Genomic DNA, 22,266 nt, shown 5'->3' with positions numbered 1-22,266 from the left:
CTGATGGCACATCTGAAAATACATCATATGAAGTCTGCTAAAAGGGGTTATGGACACCTCCAGGTGTTACACAATGTGCAACTTTAAAACATGACAATATGCCATCAGATCAAATCTTTTGTTTCAAACACAAACCGACTCTCTTCAATCAATCCTCGAGCCTGATTTGTACCAATATTCTAATCAATATTAATTAATAGTCTCACACGCGCACACACACATGCACGCACGCACACACACAGCCTCCTACCTTGATCAATACCACATCCACAGTGGTCTCTCCTTTGGCACAGAAGCTGTACCTGCGTCTATGTCTCTCATACATGCTGCATCGACGTGTTAACACACACACTGTGTATGAACCATTGTGAAGGTTTAAGTATCTCTACTGTCCTCTCTCTCTTCACTGCGACTGTCAGAAAAACAAAGCGTGAATGGATGAGGGTGGGGTTCCCAGAAGAAGAAAGCTCCAGCAGCAGTTCGCTGCAGGCTGCTGATTTTCTTGCCACCAAAGGAGAAAAAAATGCCACAGATCAGATGAACCTTTACGTTTTTGTGCCTCTAATAGACAACGGAAAAAAAGAGAAATGTGACGAAACAATGCTTCCACTTTGGCTACGGAGTCCTAATGACAGCCCGATGTAAACTCAAGAGCTAGTTGTTCTTATTAAAGTAAAAACAGTCCTGGTGTGTAATCCAGTCAGTCTACGATCTACTGCTCCCTCTTGGTGCAGTTTGAGCTGGAAAATGAGCCTCGCTGCCCACATCTGTTCAGAGCAGCAGCCCCTCCCTCCATCCCTGCTTTCCACTCTCTCTTCATTTTTCCTTCAGGCCCTCCTTCCCTCCCTCCCTCCTTCTCTTACTCACACACTCCACCCATTACATCTGTCCTTCACTTGAAACAAACTCCCTCTCATCCATTTGCTCCTCAGCTCAGGAACAATGGAGCTCTATCTGATGAATAACAGACTTTCTATCTGCTGGAAGCTGCTAAAGGCACATCTTCAAACAGTGGTAATTATATATGTTTCATTTATAATCTACTGTTATACCCACAAAGCAAACTGAGCCCTATGATTCATCTGTTTCCTGCTCTTTTCATATTACAGGAGAAGAGGTGGTGTTTTCATGAGATACAGCCTGTGTGGTGGTGGTGATGTGACCTGCAGAAATACTTCTACATTATGGAGCTGAAGACAGACATTAGACCTCAGCACTGATCTGAGAAAAGAAACAGGCCGTTATAATGAAATTCTTATTTCATTGTGATATTTTTCCAGTGTGTGTCTTTTTTCTGAGTTTTTTTATGCTGTCAGTGCCAGTGGTTTTCAGTTTCAACTCTCACTATTTTACTGTGGAAAGAAGAAAAATTCTGACATTGAAAAACACAAAAAAATATTAAGTAAGTATTTTGCAAAAAATATCAAAATACAATAAGATATTTAGTTTGTTAGTTTTAAAATGCATGTGCATTTTTCAGTTGCCAACATAGCTTTTTGTTTCAAAGTCAATATTTCCTTTTTTAGTTCAGGTGTAAAGAGAAAACAGTTGATGAATTATAAAAGATGTCATTGAAGTCACTGGTTGCATTTTGTGTCCGAGCAATGATCCACAGTTTGGTCTCACTGACTGCTACTGAGCGGACTGTGTGAAGAGTGAGCTGCAAGTTAGCTGGAGGTTAGCTGGAGGTTAGCTGAGAGTTAGCTGAGAGTTAGCTGAAAGTTAGCTGAAATTTGGCTGAAAGTTAGCTTAAAGTTGGGTAAGAGTTTGCTGAAAGTTAGCTGGTAATTGGCTAAGTTGGCTGAAAGTCAGCTGAAAGTTAGTTGAGAGTTAGCTGAAATTTAACTAGAAGTTAGCTGAAGGTTAGCTGAGTTAGCATCTGTAAAACTAAAACTGTTTCATTATATGTAAATTATGAATGGTGCTCCACAAAGCACTCATAGTAAACCTTACCCACATTCAGTACACAGCACACTGTGAGTGTGTATGTGTGTGTGTGTGTTGTGTGTGTGTAGGTGCTGTCAGTCAGCTCCATCTGTAACCAATCAACGGCACACAAACACTGCAGTAACCTGGCAACAGCTTAGTACACTATCCAGCTGTGACGCACAGAAAGAGAGAGAGAAAGTCACACATCTGGAAGTAGTTACAGCTGCTCTGACCACAAGGGGGAAGCAGAGGACACATGAAGACACACAGAGCGGGCAGGTTAGTGCACACAGACAGCATCACTGTCAGACTTCAGCTTCACTTCAAAACCCTCCACATAACACACTATACACAACAGAAACAATCACAGTAAGTCACCACAGCAACCAACATGTGATGTCACCTGAACCATGTGATGTCATCTGAAACGTGATATAATCTGAACCATGTGATGTCATCTGAAACATGTGATATCACCTGAACCATGTGATATCATCTGAACCATGTGATGTCATCTGAAACATGTGATATCACCTGAACCATGTGATATCACCTGAACCATGTGATATCATCTGAACCATGTGATGTCATCTGAATCATGTGATGTAATCTGAAACATGTGATGTCATCTGGACCATGTGATATCATCTGAAACATGTGATATCATCTGAAACATGCGATATCATCTGAACCATCTGATATCTGAACCATGTGATGTCATCTGAAACATGTGATATTACCTGAACCATGTGATATCACCCCAAACATGTGATGTCACCTAAATCATGTGTTGTCATCTGAAACATGTGATGTCATCTGAACCATGTGATATAATCTGAAACGTGATGTAATCTGAACCATGTGATGTCATCTGAACCATGTGATGTCATCTGAACCATGTGATATCATCTGAACCATGTGATCTCATCTGAAACCTGTGATATCATCTGGGCGTATATGAATCCCACATGGATCCAACATGAAGACTAACCCTAGCTAGACTGTTTTAAAGGTCCAGCTTCATTTAATAATACAAGATATGACTATGTTTAAAATAATTAGATCTTAAGTACACCAGTGAAACAACAGATGACTCACTGACATTTACTGTGTTTTTAACAAAAGATAATTACGTCTTTGTCATCTTTGTCATCTTTTCATACAACACACACACACACACACACACACACACACACACACACATACACAAGGAGGGGCCAGGGCTGAAGGTTCCCATATCTCCTACTGTAACTTGCAGCCCCAGGAGAGCAAATACTGCATCATTAGGAGACCCTGGATAAGGATTTATATGGTTTCATGTGTGACCCTGGTCTGGGCCTGTCTGGTGTAACTTGTAAAGGAAAGCAGTGTATATATTTTAAAAAAACACATGTTCACACCTGGTATTAATGTGTCTCAGGTGATCCGATCAGGGTCTCTGAGGCCCTGTTGTGACCTGGTATTAATGTGTCTCAAGTGATCCAATCAGGATCTGAGTGGGAGTGGGTAAAGCCTCAGTACACTCAAAGGAAGAGCTTCTCAGATCATCTGACAAGATTTTAAACTCCACATTCAAATCTGGTCAGCTGCATCACAGTGCTTGGTTAGCTGTGAGTAGGTGAGAAGGGAGGCAGGGCTTTAACCTCTCTCTGTCTGTGAATATTTGTACTGTATCAGTCTGACACATTCACACACCTGAGTGTGAACTCACCTGTAATGGGTGTATGCTGTCTGAGCCTCTCCTGGTCTGCTCAGACTGTTGTTGCTGTTGTTGTTCTGGTTCTGTAGAGGACAGAGAATATCATCAGGTTAGAGTTCATTTACACCAAACTTCATTATCCACGAAGAAAACAGTGAGCTACTTAGATCAAATATTCTCATTATTATTGATATATCAATTACTATAACACAGACATACACATACACAAACATCAGCCCTACTGTGTACAATGGACTTTTGATCTTCAGACTAAAAGTAGAAATGTTGTTTTGATTTTCTTACACAATGATCAGTTGAATAAATAATCAAAAAGCCTTGATCGATACTGATCATGATTGATACCGATCTTGATTGATACTGATCCTGTGGATTAGCTCAGGTTGTCCATACTCGCCTGTCATCACCACAGTGATTCATTAATGAGTACAGAACAGATAATCTCATTATCTAATCAATCCAACACACGGATCCTCAACTCGCTCTCACATCATTACCATAAAATAATACATAAGAACACAACACAAAATAACATTACACCACAACGACACAGTGACTCAACAGGTATAACTGCAGCACTGCTTCATACTGATGCTTCGGATGATGGAGATGAATTCAATCTTCTGTGTTTCACTGTTACTACACATCGAGACAGGAAACTACACACTCCTGATTTACAGTGTAATGTTGATGACGGACTTAAACAGTAACCAACATTAACCACCTGTTAGTTACTGCTGGTTAGTGAACATGAACCAACTGTTGGTTACTGCTGGTTACTGTAGTCCTGGAGCCTCTAAAGCTGTGGACAGATCTATAGGTCCTGGAAACCTAGTAAGACCAAACATCCAGCACCTAACAAACACGCTCTTAGTAGGACTGAACAACTGGAGAAAACACCCTGTGTATATTAACATCACTAGAGGTAAACAAACTGTATCTGAGCTGAAACCAACCCACTAGATTATAATGACAACACAACATTTCACTCCAGAGTTTGATTTTTACTCTTGATTCCAGTCATAAACCTTTAAACTAATCCTTGTACAAGCAGCAGGAGTCTCTGATATCTTGTGCTGTGGATCACAGATACGGTGTAGATAAACCTTTAAACTAACCCTGGTACAAGCAGCAGGAGGAGATACAGGGATGTCTCAATATACTGGAATTGACGATAATCAAATATTGATATCATCTCAATGATACACATACGATAGTACTGTGATGTCAGTGTAACTACTTGATTTTGTTACAGACTCTCTCTCCACCTCCCTACACTTGTATCTGAGTCAAATTCATTTGTCAGAAAAGAAACAAAACACCTATAAACATCGTGATGATATTGTTATTATGAATTCTCTTGACCACAATAATGTCATGATGTAGTGAAAATGTCATGACAGTCCTAGCAGATACTTAATCTAAATCTCAATCTGAGAGGGAGGAAACATGATGTTATGGAGTCTCTCCTCTGAGCTGTGATCTGAATATGATGATCATGATGGGGTCCTGAGATCAGTTTTCATGGAGAACCAGCAGGATCAGATGAGTCAGTAAAGGTTCTGGTTAAAGCTTGTCCTTGACTCAGCTGTGCAGCCTGGAAAACACTGGAACATTTATATCTCTCACTCTCTCTCTCTCTCTCTCTCACACACACACACACACACACACACACACACACACACACGGTAGTGATTGTATCACCGATAACAATACGATACCGATACTTTGTACAAAAGCTTAATATGTTCAGAGAAGGGAAATAATAAGTAGGCCATAACCATTTCAAATAAGACATCAGACTACTCTTTCTTATTCTTTAATAATAAAGAAAAATACATTCAGTGCCCTATTACCACTTCAAAAGATCAGAAGAAGATGTCCTACAGACCAAAAAACTTGCAGGACATGCATTGCATGAAAAAAAAGTTGAATGTATATTAAGTTATTAAGTCTTCAGCATCTGAATCATGCTCCCTTGAAAACACTTGCCTCAACTTTTTTACAAAACATTCCAGATTCACATTTTTTGTCTGAAGAAGTTCCACACACGACTTTGATTGCGTTCAGCCATCATCAATGTCATCACTCTGTTCAGTGGCTCATGTATTCATAGAGCCATAGTTCATATGAAAATTACAGGTGGAAGGAGAAGTAGTTCCTATCAATCCAGGTATTATTTAGACTAGATCCCGGTGATAGCTTTGTTACTTTCTACTGTGTCCCTGTTGACATTTACCCCAAATTATTGAGTTAAGGTATCAATCTTTTAATGTGAGAATCGATCCAAGAACAAACATTTGGAACACACAGAGCAAACAGCATGGCAGAGGCTGCACCAGACAGAACCAGGTGTAGTAAAGATAACTGAGGATTACTGGAGTTGACAACTATGACTGAACTTTACGTTACTATAAGTGCAATAAAACGTAAATGGCCCATAAGAACTTTGAATCTGTTATTTCCAGCAACTCCTGGTGTCTCTTACACAACAACATCGTGCTGGTTAAGCTAATAGCGAACTGTTAGGAAATGCTACAACGAAAGCTGTCTGTAACTGATTATCTTACTTCACCATGAATCTTAAAATGTGGCAGATTGTCATAAGCTGAGCGACTGGCTGAGACTAGGCCAGAACAATCAATTGACATCCTGTTCTGAATTTATTCTTTTTTAAAAAAAAAAAAAAAAAAAAAAGAACCGGCAATGGTCCAAGCTTGATTAATAAGTGAATGGATAAAATAATGATAAAATCAGCTGGTCAATGTCTGACTTTGAGAGCTTTTTAATATCTTTTGTCCTTGTAGCTGATAAATACTCTCATAAAGTCATAAAGTCGTCTGCTGCTGCCTGAGAGTTTACACTGAATAAGTGTTGAAAATGAAAATGTCTACCCCAGAATCTGGGTTTATCTATCATGCCAGTGTCATTTAGATTTTCTCAAGGAAAATTAATCGTTTAGATGAATCGACTAATCAATGAAATAGTCAATAGATTAAAAAAGTTATTCGAAAAATAGTCGTTAGTGGCAGCCCTAGATCTGTTATCCAGATTTTCTTTTTCACAGGAATCTCTACATGTACAGACACAGGACCAGGTTTGATGGAACCACAGAACCAGGTTTGACTGACCTACAGGACCTGGTTGCTGTGAGACATCACATCAACCACCACACACTCCATTTGAAACACAAGTTGATGATGTGGCTCTGCATCACTGTCCACACAACCAACCACCCACCCACACACACACACACAGGCACGCACACACACACCATTACCCAGCCCAAGCCCAGTTTCACTGTCCAATGTTAAGTCTTGATGACATCACCAGGTTGCCTGGATACAGTGCTCCATACAAACAGAGGAGCTGGATCAACAACTGTTACACGCACACTGATACACACACACAGTCCCTGCCCTGTTCCCTCCATTCTCTGTGAAGACAAAGCAGCTGAAGGATCGAGCACTGTTAAAAATGAACGGTGAAGTAAAGGTTGGATAAGTCATAGTGAAGTGACTCTACATCCAGGAGCTGGTTTCACAAAGACAGACTTTGACTGTGGCTTTTATAGAACAATTAGGCAGACTTCAAATAGACTGAGTCTAAATTCATCTGTTGCACAAAGCAGTTTAGTTCTTGACTGTCTTAAGATGGACTGTGGTACAATGAATTCTGGGTAAATTAAGACCTTTTTCAATAAATATAAAAAAAAATATGTGGAACAGCGTCCAACCCCTGAGCTTTGTTTACTCTAGCCAAAATTGTTTGTCTTTTGGAAGAATTCAACATTTACAAGGATGTTTTACTTTCGGTGAGGAGTGAAACAATAAAAAAAGTCTCTAAGAAATCTTTCCCTTCTCTGCAAACCACAAATTATGAGCCATGTTTTCATGTTTCTTGTTGTTTGGGGTTACTGGACAGCACAGGTGTCAATGATTGCTACGATGGTAACATTAGTCTTACGTCTGAGTTAGCTTGTGTGTAAGGTGTCTGATGTTCTTAAAATGAGTCAGTCCTTATTTTTGTAAAACCGTCTATGGACTGAACCAACAGTACAGACCAGTCTAAAATATCTCTGTGAAACCAGCCCCAAGAGACTCTCAGAAGACTGAGCAATGCATTATTTTTATATCAGTCACTGTTTGAATGTCACCTCCATGGCTGAGGTGAACTGACCACTGACAGGAGAATTAAACTTGTTTACTGCAGTCAGCTGTTAACATCAGCTGGTTCATGTGTGTTATTTCTGAGGAGGCTAAGGTGGTTTTCATGTGTAAAAACACATGGACTGTGTGTGTTTGTTATTCAAATGTGTGAGTGATGAGGCCATGTCAAGATAATCACAGACAGACAGACAGACAGACAGACAGACAGACAGGTATTTACCTGTGTGGGGTGTGTCCTCTGCTGTGACCACATGTTTCCATGCTACCTCTTCTCTTTCCATCTTGTCTCTCTCTCTCTGCTTCCATCCATCCACTGTATCCACAGAGTCTGGGTCTTCATCACATAAACCATTCTCATCATCCCCTGCCACAGACTCAGTACCTTTGCTGTGGAAGGTGGCAGTGATGAGGTTCATGTCCACCAGTGACTGGGGTGACTGGGATTCACCTGTTTCCACACTCATGGGGGCAGTCGGTTCATCTGGACTGGGATCGGCCACAGGAGCCGAAACACATGGGCCAACAGGTAGTGTTACAGTGGGACCCTCGCCCTCATATGGTGGGTTAAGGCTGTCACACCTTTTAGCCTGACAGTCTGTAACACCTCTTTGGCAGCTCACTTTTTCCTCTGTCTTAGACTGTAAGTCTCCTGGACTGTCCTGCTCCTGGACCTGCCGCCCTCCCTCACCCAAAGCAGTTGGAGATTCAACAGGGAGACCCTGATCTCTATCCTGTGTCTCTCTGACCTGACACTGGTCTTGGGGATTACCCTCAGACTCGGACTTGGGGCACAGTGTGTGTGGGGACTCTGGATCTTGTCCTGCGTCCACACCAGGACAGGACAGCTGGGTTTCTGTCTGCAGGTGAGCTTGGTTGCCCTCCTCAGCTGTAATGGTTTCATCTGCAGGTTTCATGTGAACTTGAAACAGGTTGTTTTGTGTAGTATCTGGTTGAACTTCCTCTTTCTGGAGCTGTGGTAGAGTGGGAGTGTAAGCAGGTGCTGAGAGGTCTCTGTGATGGAGCTGTGCTGCTGTCTCACTCTCTACCTGTGCACAGTGGGATTCCTCTGACATGTCAGTGTTAGCTGGTCCTTCAGGAGGATCAGGGTGTGGATGGTAGACCTGCTGATCCTCAGTCTCGGTTGCAGTCTCAGCTGACAGGTGTCGTGTCTCTCTCTTGTTGGTCAGCTGCCTGGACTGATGGTCTTTCAGCTGCTTTAATGTATCAGCGGGAAAGTTAGTATCTTGTACTAACAGTGTATCATTAGCAGACTGCTGACTGTCTGACGGACTGCTTGCTGGCTGCTGGCTAAGCTCTATGCTCACCACGGCTGATACTACTGCTACAGTTACTACTGCTACAGCTGTGGCCAGCAAGCTGTTCTCATAACACTGCTCTGTTTCTCTGTGTGAGGAGGGAATGCCTTCATCCTCGGCCTTCTCCTCTCTGTCTGACGAAGATGACTCCTCACCACACACCATCCTACTGTCCTTTCCTTCTGTCATACTCTCCACACTTGTCTCCTTACCCTCTCCCTCCACACCCACCCACAGCGCATGTGTCTTCTCCTCCTCGAGCTGCTGATATCCCAGCATCTCAGAGGCCAAACAATGCCCTAAATATTCCATCACAGTTGTCACAGTGCTTCCTTCCTGTATCTGAAGAGGTGAACCATCTGCTCTACCTTCCCATGGCAGACCGACAGCTTCTGCAGAGCACACGGATTGTAAATGTTGTGTATTCTGTTCAGGAAATTCCACCAGAGACGAGTCCTCTGTGAGTTCTGTCGGATCTGAATGTCTGACAGGAAGTTCCTTTGCAGGCTTAGATTCCAACAAACCTGTTTGGTCCTCAGATGCTCTAGCTTCACCAGCAGCTGTCAGATGCTCAGTGTCTATACTACCCACTGTTTGTTGGACTGGAGTGGCAGCACCCTGTGACTCCAGCCCTGAGGGGTTGAGTATTTCCTTTCCTCCTGGTGGCACAGTTGTAATTTCCTCTATGTCTGCCTCTGTGAAGACCGTTTGACTCAGGTCTGAAGCAGCAATGGCAGAATCTGGATTAAAGTCATCATGTAGGCTTTGGTTCTTGTCCTCTGATGATTCCTTTGTCGCTGTCGCCTCAGTCAGACCTGTTCTCCCGTGGTCTGTGGTCCCAGTATAACTAGACTCTGAGGCTGTAATGTCACAGTCAAGTCCATGAGAGTCCATGGTCTGGGTCTCTGTCTGGCAGGGTAGATGCATGGCGTCTTTGTCAGCTTCCTCTTTGCAGGCGGGTTCAGAAACATTGGACTGGATCAGTGCCCTTCCTGTTAGATCCTGGGCCTCTGACTCTGTCTCTGACTGAGGGCCCAGGTTTGTCACTGCTTCTCTGTGAGTCTGGGTCTCGCTCTGACTCTGTGATTCGATACTGGAGCTGGAGCTCAGCTTGGCCTCAGCGCCTCCTCTCCTCCCTCTCTTCTTCCTCCTCTTTTTCCTGCCCTTTGCTCCTCTCTCCCTACCCCCCGGCTTCTCCTCTCCGGTCTCTTCGATGTCTGCTGCTTCACAGCTCTCTCTGCCATAAGTGGTCTCTGTGAGACCCACCTCCCCTCTGCCTCCCGCCATTCCCCCTTCCTTCCAATCTGGCCCTACTTCCTCCTCTTGCTGTGAGCCGTGTACTTCCCGTCTTTGTGCAGCAGGCCCATGTGACAGTGCTGGCTGTGCTCCAGCAGCATGTGGCTGACTCAGAGCGGCGCACTGTTGACGAGAAATAAGAGCCTGTTCTAACAGCTGTGGAGGATGAAGACCAGGAGCTTGGGCTGAGCTCAGATCACATTCTGCCTGCTCCAGCTGTTCATGTTTTCTCTCATAAATTATGTCACTGTCATACCAAACCGACTGGGAGTTCACTTCCTGTCGCTGGGAGGCTTCACTGGCGTCCTGGTCTAGGTTTTCACCCTGATACCAGACTGTTTTTGGTAATGTTTCTAGTCCATGTGGGTGTGAACCCATTGTGCTTCCGATCCAGCCTCCATCACGCCAGAGCACTCTGCGGGGTTTTCGTTCTGAATCCGGGGACCTGCTGCCAGACTGAGAACTCTTGTTGGTGGAGTCTTGTTGTCTTGGCTCCTCTGAGTCTGACTGGCTTTCCTGGGGATGCCGGGATTGTTCCTGGCCCATGATCACTGAAAGAAGACAGGATCAGTTTAACACCTGCAAAGGAAACCTGACGTTTTCTTAAAAGCACTCTGGTCTATCACAGCTCGGCTCATGGTTGTTCTAAACACGGTTTCTGTGGTTTACTCACCAAGTTCATTACTGAAGAAGAAAACCAACACCTCACCAATAATAACTCACCACTCAGGAACCTGAGTGAACCCAGATACAGTCAGAAAGATCAGGCACAGCTGAGACAGTTCAGGTATGATGGTCTAATTGCTCATGTTTCATTTTTTTAATCAGATTATATTTATAGTATGATTATACAGTACATACATATATACACTCACCGACCGCTTTATTAGGTACACCTTGCTAGTACCGGGTTGGACCCCCTTTTGCCTTCAGAACTGCCTCAATTCTTCGTGGCATAGATTCAACAAGGTGTTGGAAACATTCCTCAGAGGTTTTGGTTTATATTGACATGATAGCATCACACAGCTGCTGCAGATTTGTCAGCTGCACATCCATGATGTGAATCTCCAGTTCCACCACATCCCAAAGATGCTGTATTGGATTGAGATCTGGTGACTGTGGAGGCCATTTGAGTACAGTGAACTCATTGTCATGTTCAAGGAACCAGTTTGAGATGATTTGAGCTTTGTGTGGTCTTCTGTTGCTGTAGCCCATCTGGTTCAAGGTTTGACGTGTTGTTCATTCAGAGATACTCTTCTGCATTCCTCGGTTGAAACGAGTGCTTAATTGAGTTACTGTTGCCTTTCTATCAGCTCAAACCAGTCTGACCATTCTCCTCTGACCTCTGGCATCAACAAAGCATATTCGTCCAGAGAATTGCCGCTCACTGGATATTTCCTCTTTTTGGGACCATTCTCTGTAAACCCTAGAGATGGCTGTGTGTGAAAATCCCATTAGATCAGCATCACCTTTCTTCCCCATTCTGATGCTCGGTTTGAACTTCAGCAGATTGTCTTGACCATAAGACATAAATGCATTGAGTTGCTGCCATGTGATTGGCCTATAAGATATTTGCCTTAACGAGCAGTTGAACAGGTGTACCTAATAAAGTGGAAGGTGAGTATATATATATATATATATATATTCATACATATAGACATACATATACATATATACAGTGTATATATACTGTAGGGCTGCACAATTAATCGAAATATAATTACCAAAAAATAGAATAAAAAAAATATATACTTTTTTTAATAAGGTTAAAATCTGTCTCAGCATTGTTGTGCATTGTTAGCACCATAAGTCTTGTGGTGCTGCAGAGACGCCCCGGTTTACAAATATATATATTATTATGCAGATGTAAAGGAGCATGACTGCTTTGTACAATCATCATCATTTTTACAAATTTTCTGTGAAAGTGAAATAAAAAAATTGATTCATATCGCATGATTTTTTTTTGCATATCGTTCAGCCCCAGGACTACCGTTGTTGAACAGTCAGACTTGTCTTTAAGAGCTGATGCTGATGTTCCTAGATTTCAATAAATGACAGAGAGAACTTTATTGTTACAGTTAGGACCAACATATGAATGAGTCACTCATCTTGAGAAACCTACAAAGAATTTTAACTAACACATTTTTTTGTATTAGTGTTCTGCTTTATTCTCTCCGCTCTCATAGTGTTGTTTCCAGCAGCTGTTATCAGCCTCTGTCCTCTACCTACTGCTGTCGACACACTCAGAGAGCAGCTGGTGAACATAGTGAACCATTTAGCAGCTAAAGACGAGCTGGTGGAGACCAAATAGAGGGACTACTGGATACAGACACCACAACAATTGGATCAACATGTTGGTTTGTAACAGCTGGATGTGGAGATGAACAGCTGTTTGTTAAAGGACCAGTATGTAGGACTGAAGAGGATCTACTGGCAGAAATCTAATCTAATATTCATAATCATATTTTTTTTCATGTATAGTCACCTGAAACTAAGTACTTTTGTGTTTTTATCTACAGAGGGAGAGGGTCCTCTTCCACAGAATCGCCATGTTGCACCTCCATTATTCTACAGTAGCCCAGAAGAGACAAACCAAACACTTTCACTTTTTTACGTTGCCTGAAGGTCACCGTAGATTCTCCTACACGCCTTGAGTGGTGAGGAATGAGGGGAGGGGTATTCAGGTGGCTAGGGTTATTCGTAACCTCACTACTAGATGTCACTACACCCTCCACACTGGTCCTTTAATGTTTATCAAATCTAAAAGGTGACAGATAGTTCCTCTGTTTAGTTTAACTAACTAAACTGCTGTGTTAGTTAAAACTCAGTTGATTCAGCTGTTCCTGAAGGATTCAGGTTACAGAGACCACACTTCTGTTTGACAGCAGATGTCATGTGACAGAGTTTAAATTAACAAATGGAAGATCACTGGAAGAAGAACATTCTGAGTGGGAAACTCACTGAATGAGAAACTCACCTGTCCTCTGAGCAGCTGATCCCAGAGCTGAGGTCAACTGGTCTCGTCTTTCAGGGGGACTCTCTGTCTCTATCTCTGTCTCCGTCTCTGTTGCTCGTTCACATATCAGCACGTCTACTTCCCACTCCTCTCCTTCCTGTTTTTCTACCACGATGGTGGTAGGCAAGGCAACTGCCTTCCTGCCAGCGCACGTCCCATCACCACCTAGTGCAGACTCTGGCTCACTGGGTAATGGAGTCCCTTGTGCTCCAGGACTGTGCAGAGTTTCTGTGGCTCCTCTGTCACCAAGCACTGATGCAACTGCTGAAACAGTTCCTTTTTTCTCTGGTCCACTTCCTGTTATCTTGGTGGACCCCCATGCAGTACCTGTACCAGCCTCCAGGGAGTTTCTATTAACTGCAAATTCTGCTGCACGTCTTTTTGTAGTTCTCTTTTTGTTTTCCCTGTTCCGGCCAGCAGGAGAGTTGGCAGCTGGTGTGGCCCTCAGTCCTTTCCCGGCTTCCTGGCTCTTACAACGGTGTCCTTTGGTACAGGATGTATGAGTGACAACAACAGGCCCTGCCCCTTCTTTTCTCTCGTCCAATGATGGAGTACTTCCCTGTTCCTCTGGTGCTGTGCTACAGTTCTCAGTGTTTACTACAGCCAGGCCTGCATCCTGCCTGGTCTCTAGTCTGCTGGAGCAGAGCTGGCGCGCACAGGCAGGGCTGACCAGGGTCGCAGTGGTGGTTCCAGCAAAACCAGACTCTACCTGCAATGAGAACATATACATATAGTCTCTGTGAGAGCTGTCAATCAAACTCTGATTCTGACTGACACACAGCCACAGACTGAGGGACAGCTGATGTTTAACTACAACACAGTCAGTTCACCTGATTGTGTCTTTCAGCTGTTTCTGATTCACCAGTGAGAAAATGTAGTGAGCTCACAATAACAATGACAACACATGACAGGGATAGGCAGAGGCTCAACAAACTGATCCGGAAAGCGAGCTCTGTCCTGGGCTGCCCCCTAGACTCCATTGAGGAAGTAGGTGACAGGAGGATGTTAGCTAAGCTGACATCCATCATGAACAATACCTCTCACCCTCTGCATGACACTGTAGGGTCTCTGAGTAGCTTCTTCAGCAGCAGACTTTTACATCCTCGCTGTAAGGAGAGGTTCCGCAGGTCCTTCATTCCAGCAGCTGTCAGACTCCACAACTCCTGCTCTTCCTGACCATGTGCAAACTTGCACTTTTTCAGGTACATATCGTGTGTATTGTGTATATTGTATTTATTAGTGTATATTTGGTGTATTTTTGTTGTATATTTACATAGATGTTTATTTTTCTGCTGTGGTAAATGAATTTCCCAGTTGTGGGATAAATAAAGTTAATCTAATCTAATCTAACACACAGTAACCATGACAGCGGTATCACAGTACCGCCACATCAACTATGAATCCAGCTGGAGGGGCACAGTAAACACACACACACACACACACACACACACACACACACACACACACACAGTGAACTCAATCACACAAGCTGCTGCTGAACTCGAACTTTATGAGAATCAGTTTCCTGATTGGTTTGTTCATATAGCTGACATCTCAGCTGCGTGTAGAGGGGCGGGCCGCAGGGGGCTAAAAAGGTGTGGCAGCAGGACAGGTATATGTGTACATGATGCAACACAAAGGCCTGACAGCAGCAATGTAAAAACCCTCTTTCTCTCAATCACAACACAACTGGAGAGTGACCATCATAAAGAGCAAAAGAAGCTAAAGCTAGCTGAACAAATCTGTTCCCAGTCAGTTGTCACTCACCTTTGAGTCTCTGTGGATCTGGATCAGTCTCCTCAGCTCCCTCACCTCCTCCTGTACGCTGTCTGTCTCTGAGCCCCCCTCCCTCTGCCAACAACCAGCAGATGTAAGGCTGTAGGTATCAAGGATGGCATGGTGCTGAAACATTCGGCCTTCTTGGTAAAAGTGCAGATCCTCCTTTGGTTCCACCTGGATATCTGAAGATGAGTCATACCTGTAATAACACCAAAGAAAACATCTAAGGAGAAACACATGACACATGACACAAATCCATATAACTCTCACCTGTTATCTCAGTGAGGATACATTATCAACACTGACCTCAGAAACCCAGAACTGGACTCAGACTTGTCCACCAGAAACTATGTCATGAAGAGGAGCAATTCACATTGATGAAGTCATGAAGTAACGCCCTCGTAAGGTAGGAGCAGGAGAGCAGTCAATCACCGCTCTGACGTCACCCTTCACCTGCCTGTTCACACACTGCTGTATCCTCACCACCACTCTGAGTGTGTGTCTTCACACATCATATAAATATATATGTATATATATATATATATATATATATATATATCAAACATATATCAACCGGTGAACTTATTATCAATGTTTGACAGTTACAGCAGTCAACACTAATGAGTCAGTGTGTGGGAAGAACACAGAACCTGTTGAGCAGCCTGAGCACAGAAAGACACAGTCACTGCCCCCAGGTTGTCCTGCAGAGGCTTCCTGGTTTCTGTCCTCCCTGTCTGCAGCTCTGTTAGTCAGCACTGGTTCAGGACTGTGAGTCTGACACTTTTCTTCTTCAGCAAGGGGACTGACTCAGCTACTGTGACATCATCAATATGAGACAGACAGGGAAGAGAGGTTAGCTGAGGGGACTGTGAGGAGGAGACTCACTATCTCCACTATTTAACACACACAGTCTGAATGTTGTACTGGCACATCTGTGTGAGAAGAATCCTAACAATTAAACAGCAAATGAATATTATACAGTTTGTATGACTGTGTTTCCTCCATCCTCAAAAACACCTGAGCAGCAGCCATGACGAGAGTTGATCCAGTGATGAGGGAAGAAGCTACAGTGCTTCCTATCTTATCTCCTTTAGCATAGGAAAGACTGGACCTTCCTTTACCAAAGGAAAAGCAAAATGTCCAACAATTCATTGCCACAGAAACATGTTAAAATGACGCAGTATTGACCACAGCAGACCCACGTAAATGTAGAAACAACAGAGCAGCTGTTTTATGTTTGCGACACGATCCAGAACTGATGGAAATCCTTGTCTGATCAACTGAAGCCCAAATCCAGAAATATAGATTTATTCTCTTTAAATCCAGTTATGAGTCATCATGAAGAACAAGTATATTTAATTTATAGTTATCAATATAATCATCATAACAAAGTACTATAGCTTATACATAAATGGCATTAAAATTAATGTTCTGTAGTTGTATAGAAATCTCAAAAGCGACTATGACAGGAAACTATATATATACTGAATATAATCTGTTCTGGCCTCTTGCTCAGTTCCTTATTTCTATTTAATTATTATTTTAATGACTCTACTTTCTCTTTTTATATTTCTTTCATGTTTTCTTATTTCAACATTTCAGTCCTGTTTGTTTTGTTTTTGTGGTTAGGAAAGGAGGATTTATTATCCATTTATTATAAATAAATTAAGTTAAAAAAGGCTTTGTGTAAATGTAGTCAGATTCGTCAATTTGCCTTTTCCTAAGTCCTTATGAATTCGCCTTCACATCTATCCTTGACCTCATGACATTTTCCATTGAGGTCAAGGAGAAGTGCTTAGAAAGGAAATTATTTTGACTTTTCATCCGCAGCCCAGCTGTGTTTCCAGCTGTGTTGATTTCATAGCAGTCTTCTTTTTCACTGCGTTTATTGGAGCATGGCTGTAACTGTTGGTGCATTACCACCACCAGCTGTTGACCTGTGGAGGAGCAGGATGAGCTCCTGTGCACACATGATACAAACTCATAGAAAGCTTCCCTCTAAAACACCACCAGTCCCTTTAGTTTAATAAAGAAAACTTCATACATAGAATATAAATTATCATTAGAGAAGAGGACTGAGGGACAAGAGGAGGAACACTTTTTTGATTCTGTCAAACGATTCATCTCAGGTTTTCTAGTTGAGAATGATGCACCATCATTATGTTGGTTTAATATTTTAAGTCAAAACTAGAAGCTCAGAAACTAGAAGCATGATATAACATGTATTTATATATTGGAGAGATAAGAATCAACATGTCCGTCCTTGTTATGATGCTCAGGTCTGTTAGTATTAGGTTATATTGAGACTGGTGTTAGAAGAACTAACTCTCAGCGACTCTATAAACCCACAGTAGTGATGGTCCAGTTAACAGTTCACAGTTATACTAATATCATCCTGAAAACAGATTCTCTCCTGGAAAAAAACGATCGAGCTGAACCAGAATTATCATGAAATATGGTCACAGTCTCTGCGGTGTTCTTGACTTTATGATGTCACAGTGACCTTGATCTTTGACCATCAAATTCTAATCAGTTTCCTTCCTTTGCCTCCAATCTTAACAAAAATAAACGTATAAGTATTACTAGTCTCCAGAAAGAATTGTCATTGTTCTTGGACAGAATGTAACAAATAATCCAATCCAACTTGACATAGCTCAAAAAAGAGACTTTGCAATGAGTAAACTCAAGGGTCTTTTGAGAGAACAAACTGAGATAAATATAAACATAGCTTTCAGCCAAGTCATTTGATTTGTAGCAAAGTAAGGAAAAGTCATAAAATAGCAAATATCAGATCAAACGACAACAGTTAGTTCTGATCAAGTAATTTGATTGGACTAGAGGCATTCCATGAGTGCTGATATCGAGTATAACATCACTGGAATTTCTGACTACATGTATTACTCCTCTTCGCAGGTGATCTATTAACCATTAATCTGCACTACAATAACGGTTGTCATCTATCTTAGATTATAACAAACTTTGAAAAGATGAAAATATTTTCAAAAATAACATTTGAATTAAATGATGTCTGGTCGTCAGAAGAGGATGAAGGGAAGAAGCCTGGATACTTCAGATCCCAACTGAGGTAACGTGTAGACAGAGTAGCAAGATAGTGTGCACTGTGCAGGTCAGGAAAATGTTTATGTGTTACTTAGCAACAGTCTAGTTGCAGAACTGTGTAAACTTGTGTTGCCGTTGCCAAATAGATGATGAAATAAACAAACAAATCCATAATCTGTTGTTGTTTATTTAACTAATATGGTGCTCGTAGAACTATTGTATAAAAGCAGCCTCGTACCTATGACCGAATCACAACCATGTTGATATTCAGTACAATATTACTCCCTCTCCTGTGATAGTAATTATAAAATAAAACATCACTTCTGATCCCAATGAAATTAACAATAGTTTCAAATCCTACTTTAAAGAACTTTATAAATATGAAATTATTTTTTATGACTCCAAAATGTTATTGCACCCCTCTGTCTATCCTAACTTCCACCAAAGGCCTCTGCTACTCTTGATGGACCTCTTACACTACAGGAACTTTATACAACGTTAACATCAATGAATAATGGCAAATTAACAGGCATTGATGGACTACCTCCAGAATTCTATTTATCCTTTTGGCCTCAACTTGGCCCTTCACTTCTGAATATGATGAATATGACTTCAATTTCCAACGGATCTTTGTCTACTAATTCAAACATAGCTATTATTTCACTCCTACTGAAAAAAAACAAATCTCCTACAGTGTGTTCAAACTATAGGCCCGTGAGCTTACTTAATACTGAAATTAAACTTTATGCTAAGGTGTTAGCAAAGTAACAAACTCAAACCATTTATCAGAATCAGAATCAGAATGACTTACTATTAATCCCCTGTGGTAAATTGTTAGGGTTTATTTATTTATACCACACTGTATTCATAGTGTCTAGATTTTCAGCTGATAATGTCCAATCATTATTACATATAAATAATAATAAATAAACAAATTTTGAATGATGGGCTGGCAGCAAGTCCGTATAGCTCGTAGTTGGGTTTTTTTGCAATATATTTGTATGTCTAATTTTTGTCTAATTTTTTTTTGACTTTGACTGAGTTAAACATCCCATACCGGCTGAGCTGAAGAAGCTGTACCGTAGATGCAGAGCCCGGGCTAAGCTAAAGGCTAGGAGATGGAGATATAAGCCTTTTCTACCATCATCCACATGGGAAATGTCAACTCGACTGTACTATGTACTGAGGGAGTTCTCTCACATGGTCAGCATTGCTGTGTAGTGTACATACCTGGCCTGGCATCAGTCACAATCCCATTAAAGAAGTTCATTGTAAGGACATACAGAGTTATGGACCCAAAATTGACACTTTGTTACTCTTCCCACTATCCAACTATAACCAACTCTAACCAACTATCAAATTGATATGAAACAGAGACAAAGGACCCTTCTCTCATAAACAGACCATGCTCTTAGCATGTCAGAGAGAAACAGAACCAGACCAAGGGTCAAAGGGTCAGATAAAACAGTCGTGATCAATTCACACTTTGCTCAGCTCAAAGTCCCAGCTCAGTAACTATGTAAACTCGTAGCTCTAGGTTGCTAGCCACAAACTCATGGCTCTTAGTCATTTTTGCACTTGATCGTTTTGTCCACGTCCTTTATTCTTTCTTTGCCACGTGATCCAAGTAACATTCTTTTTGTTTCCATGCACGATCTTTTATTTTTATAAGCCAAGTCATAACCAACTGAACCAAAACAACAGGAGTGCCTCAGAGCAATTTTGTAACTTTTAATTATTATCAAGTTTTCCTTTTTGAAGGTTTTTGACAGTTTAGAGTCATCTGGTCAATTCCAGTCTCCTCTTAAGTTATCCAGTCAAAGGGAAGTGCCTTACAGTTTATTTCACATCAATCCGCAAGAGACGCCAGCAGATAACACATGTGACCATGACCGCTTGCAGAAGAGCCTACCAGAAATCAAGAGTGCCCGAGACAGAAAGTCTCCTGGCAAACTCCACCAGAGCTGAACCACTGAGACACCAGCAGAATCCATCACCGTGATAACGGGACACCAGGAGAATCCACCTAGGGTTACCATGGCAGCCCTAACCCATCTGGGTTCCAGCCAAGGATCTCCAGCTACAGCGCAACTCACAGTAGGCCGGTCTTAACACTCTGCTCATGAGTGGGTTGATGCCGAAATATAGTAATATATGATTACCAAATCTCATTCATAGACGTAGCATCATTAGCTGTATAGCCATAGTGTATAGCCATAACATATTCTCTCCCACCATTGCCAACTCATCACACTGCTCATTTCATTATTGTTTTCATCTTTAAGATTATTACACCTTGCATTTTCTCTGTAAATAGTAGTTTAGTTAATAGACTCCTTTATTTACACCCAGTTGTTGTCCTGTTGTGTTCTGTTGTCGTAGAGACTGGAGTTCAACTGAATCGAGAAGTCATGGCTTCTGCAATTAGATTGATAAATTTATCAATGAAGTAATTCATTGTTGTCCTCCCAGAGGACTGGTGCCCCCTTTCAACGAGAGCAAATTCTAAATTATGGTGTTAACGCTACAGCTGTTTACATTTAACCACAAGTGGAGCCTATAGTCATGTGTGACGTCATTCATGGGACTATTGCGAGGGTACAGACCCAGCACTCTGATTTTTCATTGCAATATCGGGGGATTTTAACCATATCACTCTCACCTGACTGGCTTTACCTCTGACTGTCCCACAAAGGAAAATAAGACACTTGATCTGCTGTATGCAAATATCAAGATAGCCTACACTGCTTCAGCTCTAACACCATTTGGCAGATCAGATCATAATCTGGTTTTCCTTCAATCTTCCTATAAACCCTGTGTACTGAGGCTGGTCTACAACCACCCACTCATTCAGGCACTGGACCCCGGAGGCCACTGAGTCCCTATAGGACTGTTCTGAGTGCACAGATTTGAATGTTCTGTTGCAGTCACAGGGAAGTGATAACAGCAAGGACCCTGACCTTGATAAAATGGTTGAATGTACCTCAGACTACAATAACTTCTTTATGGACACTGTAATACCAGCAAGAACTGTACACTGCTTTCCAAACAATAAACCCTGGATCACAAGTAACATCAAGACCCTCCTCAACCAGAAAAAGGAGGCCTTCAGGGATGGAGACAGGGAGAAGCTCAGGTGTGTGCAACATGAGCTGAATAGAAGATTAAAGCATGCGCAGGAGGACTGGACTCTAGACTCACTCAGGACTGTTGTTGAGAGATGCATGCAATGTAAGATGGAGGCCATCTTGGACGATACCAACCACCCTCTCCACAAAATTCTGGCAGGACAGAGAAGCAGCCACAGCTGCAGCAAACGTTCCATCTCGCTATGCTGTAGAACAGAGAGGTTCAGGAGATCCTTCATTCCCACTAAATTGAAGGCATATACAGTGCATCTGGAAAGTATTCACACCCCTTCACTTTCCCCACATTTTGTTATGTTACAGCCTTATTCCAAAATGGATTAAATTTTTTTTCTCATCAATCTACACACAATATCCCATAATGACAAAGCGAAAAAGGTTTTTTAGAAATTCTTGCAAATTTATTAAAAAATAAAAAATGTCACACCCTTTGCTATGACACTCAAAAGTGAGTTTAGGTGCATCCTGTTTCCACTGATCATCCTTGAGATGTTTCTACAACTTGATTGGAGTCTACCTGTAGTAAATTTAGCTGATTGGACATGATTTGGAAAGGCACACACCTGTCTATATAAGGTCCCACTGTTTACAGTGCATGTCAGAGCAGAAACCAAGCCATGAAGTCAAAGGAATTGTCTATAAACCTCCGAAACAGGATTATATCGAGGTACAGATCTGGGGAAGATGCTTTGACAGTTATCAAATCATAACGATGGCAGATTTACTCGTTTTGGAGGAACAATAAGCGTGTGTCAGACGTGAGCGCACGGATCTCCTCATGGAGAGTGATGCTTGGCTGATAAGTCGCTTTCGGCTCCCAAGACATGTCATCATCGAG

The 22,266-nt window shown here is 42.0% G+C and overlaps 1 protein-coding gene across 8 annotated transcripts in view; it reads right to left on the bottom strand.

Moving 5' to 3' along the window:
• The window catches only part of LOC111647725 (uncharacterized), a 105,714-nt gene that overhangs the window by 42,986 nt on the left and 40,462 nt on the right, over window positions 1-22,266 (bottom strand). For all 8 annotated transcript variants that reach the window (XM_087171521.1, XM_087171524.1, XM_087171525.1 and 5 more), the window contains exons 8-11: window positions 15,211-15,421; window positions 13,405-14,152; window positions 8,036-10,978; window positions 3,641-3,711 (exon numbers count right to left, since the gene is read on the bottom strand). In XM_087171521.1, coding sequence (XP_087027647.1) covers window positions 3,641-3,711; window positions 8,036-10,978; window positions 13,405-14,152; window positions 15,211-15,421 — 3,973 coding nt within the window. The remainder of the gene's footprint in view (window positions 1-3,640; window positions 3,712-8,035; window positions 10,979-13,404; window positions 14,153-15,210; window positions 15,422-22,266) is intronic.

This window comes from Seriola lalandi, unplaced genomic scaffold (genome assembly GCF_002814215.2).
Source record: "Seriola lalandi dorsalis isolate HSWRI2012SDOR001 ecotype SW California unplaced genomic scaffold, Sedor1 jcf7180002055008, whole genome shotgun sequence".
NCBI lineage: Eukaryota > Metazoa > Chordata > Actinopteri > Carangiformes > Carangidae > Seriola > Seriola lalandi.
Note: the sequence above shows the minus strand (reverse complement) of the source record. Positions and strands in the feature narration are given on the sequence as shown.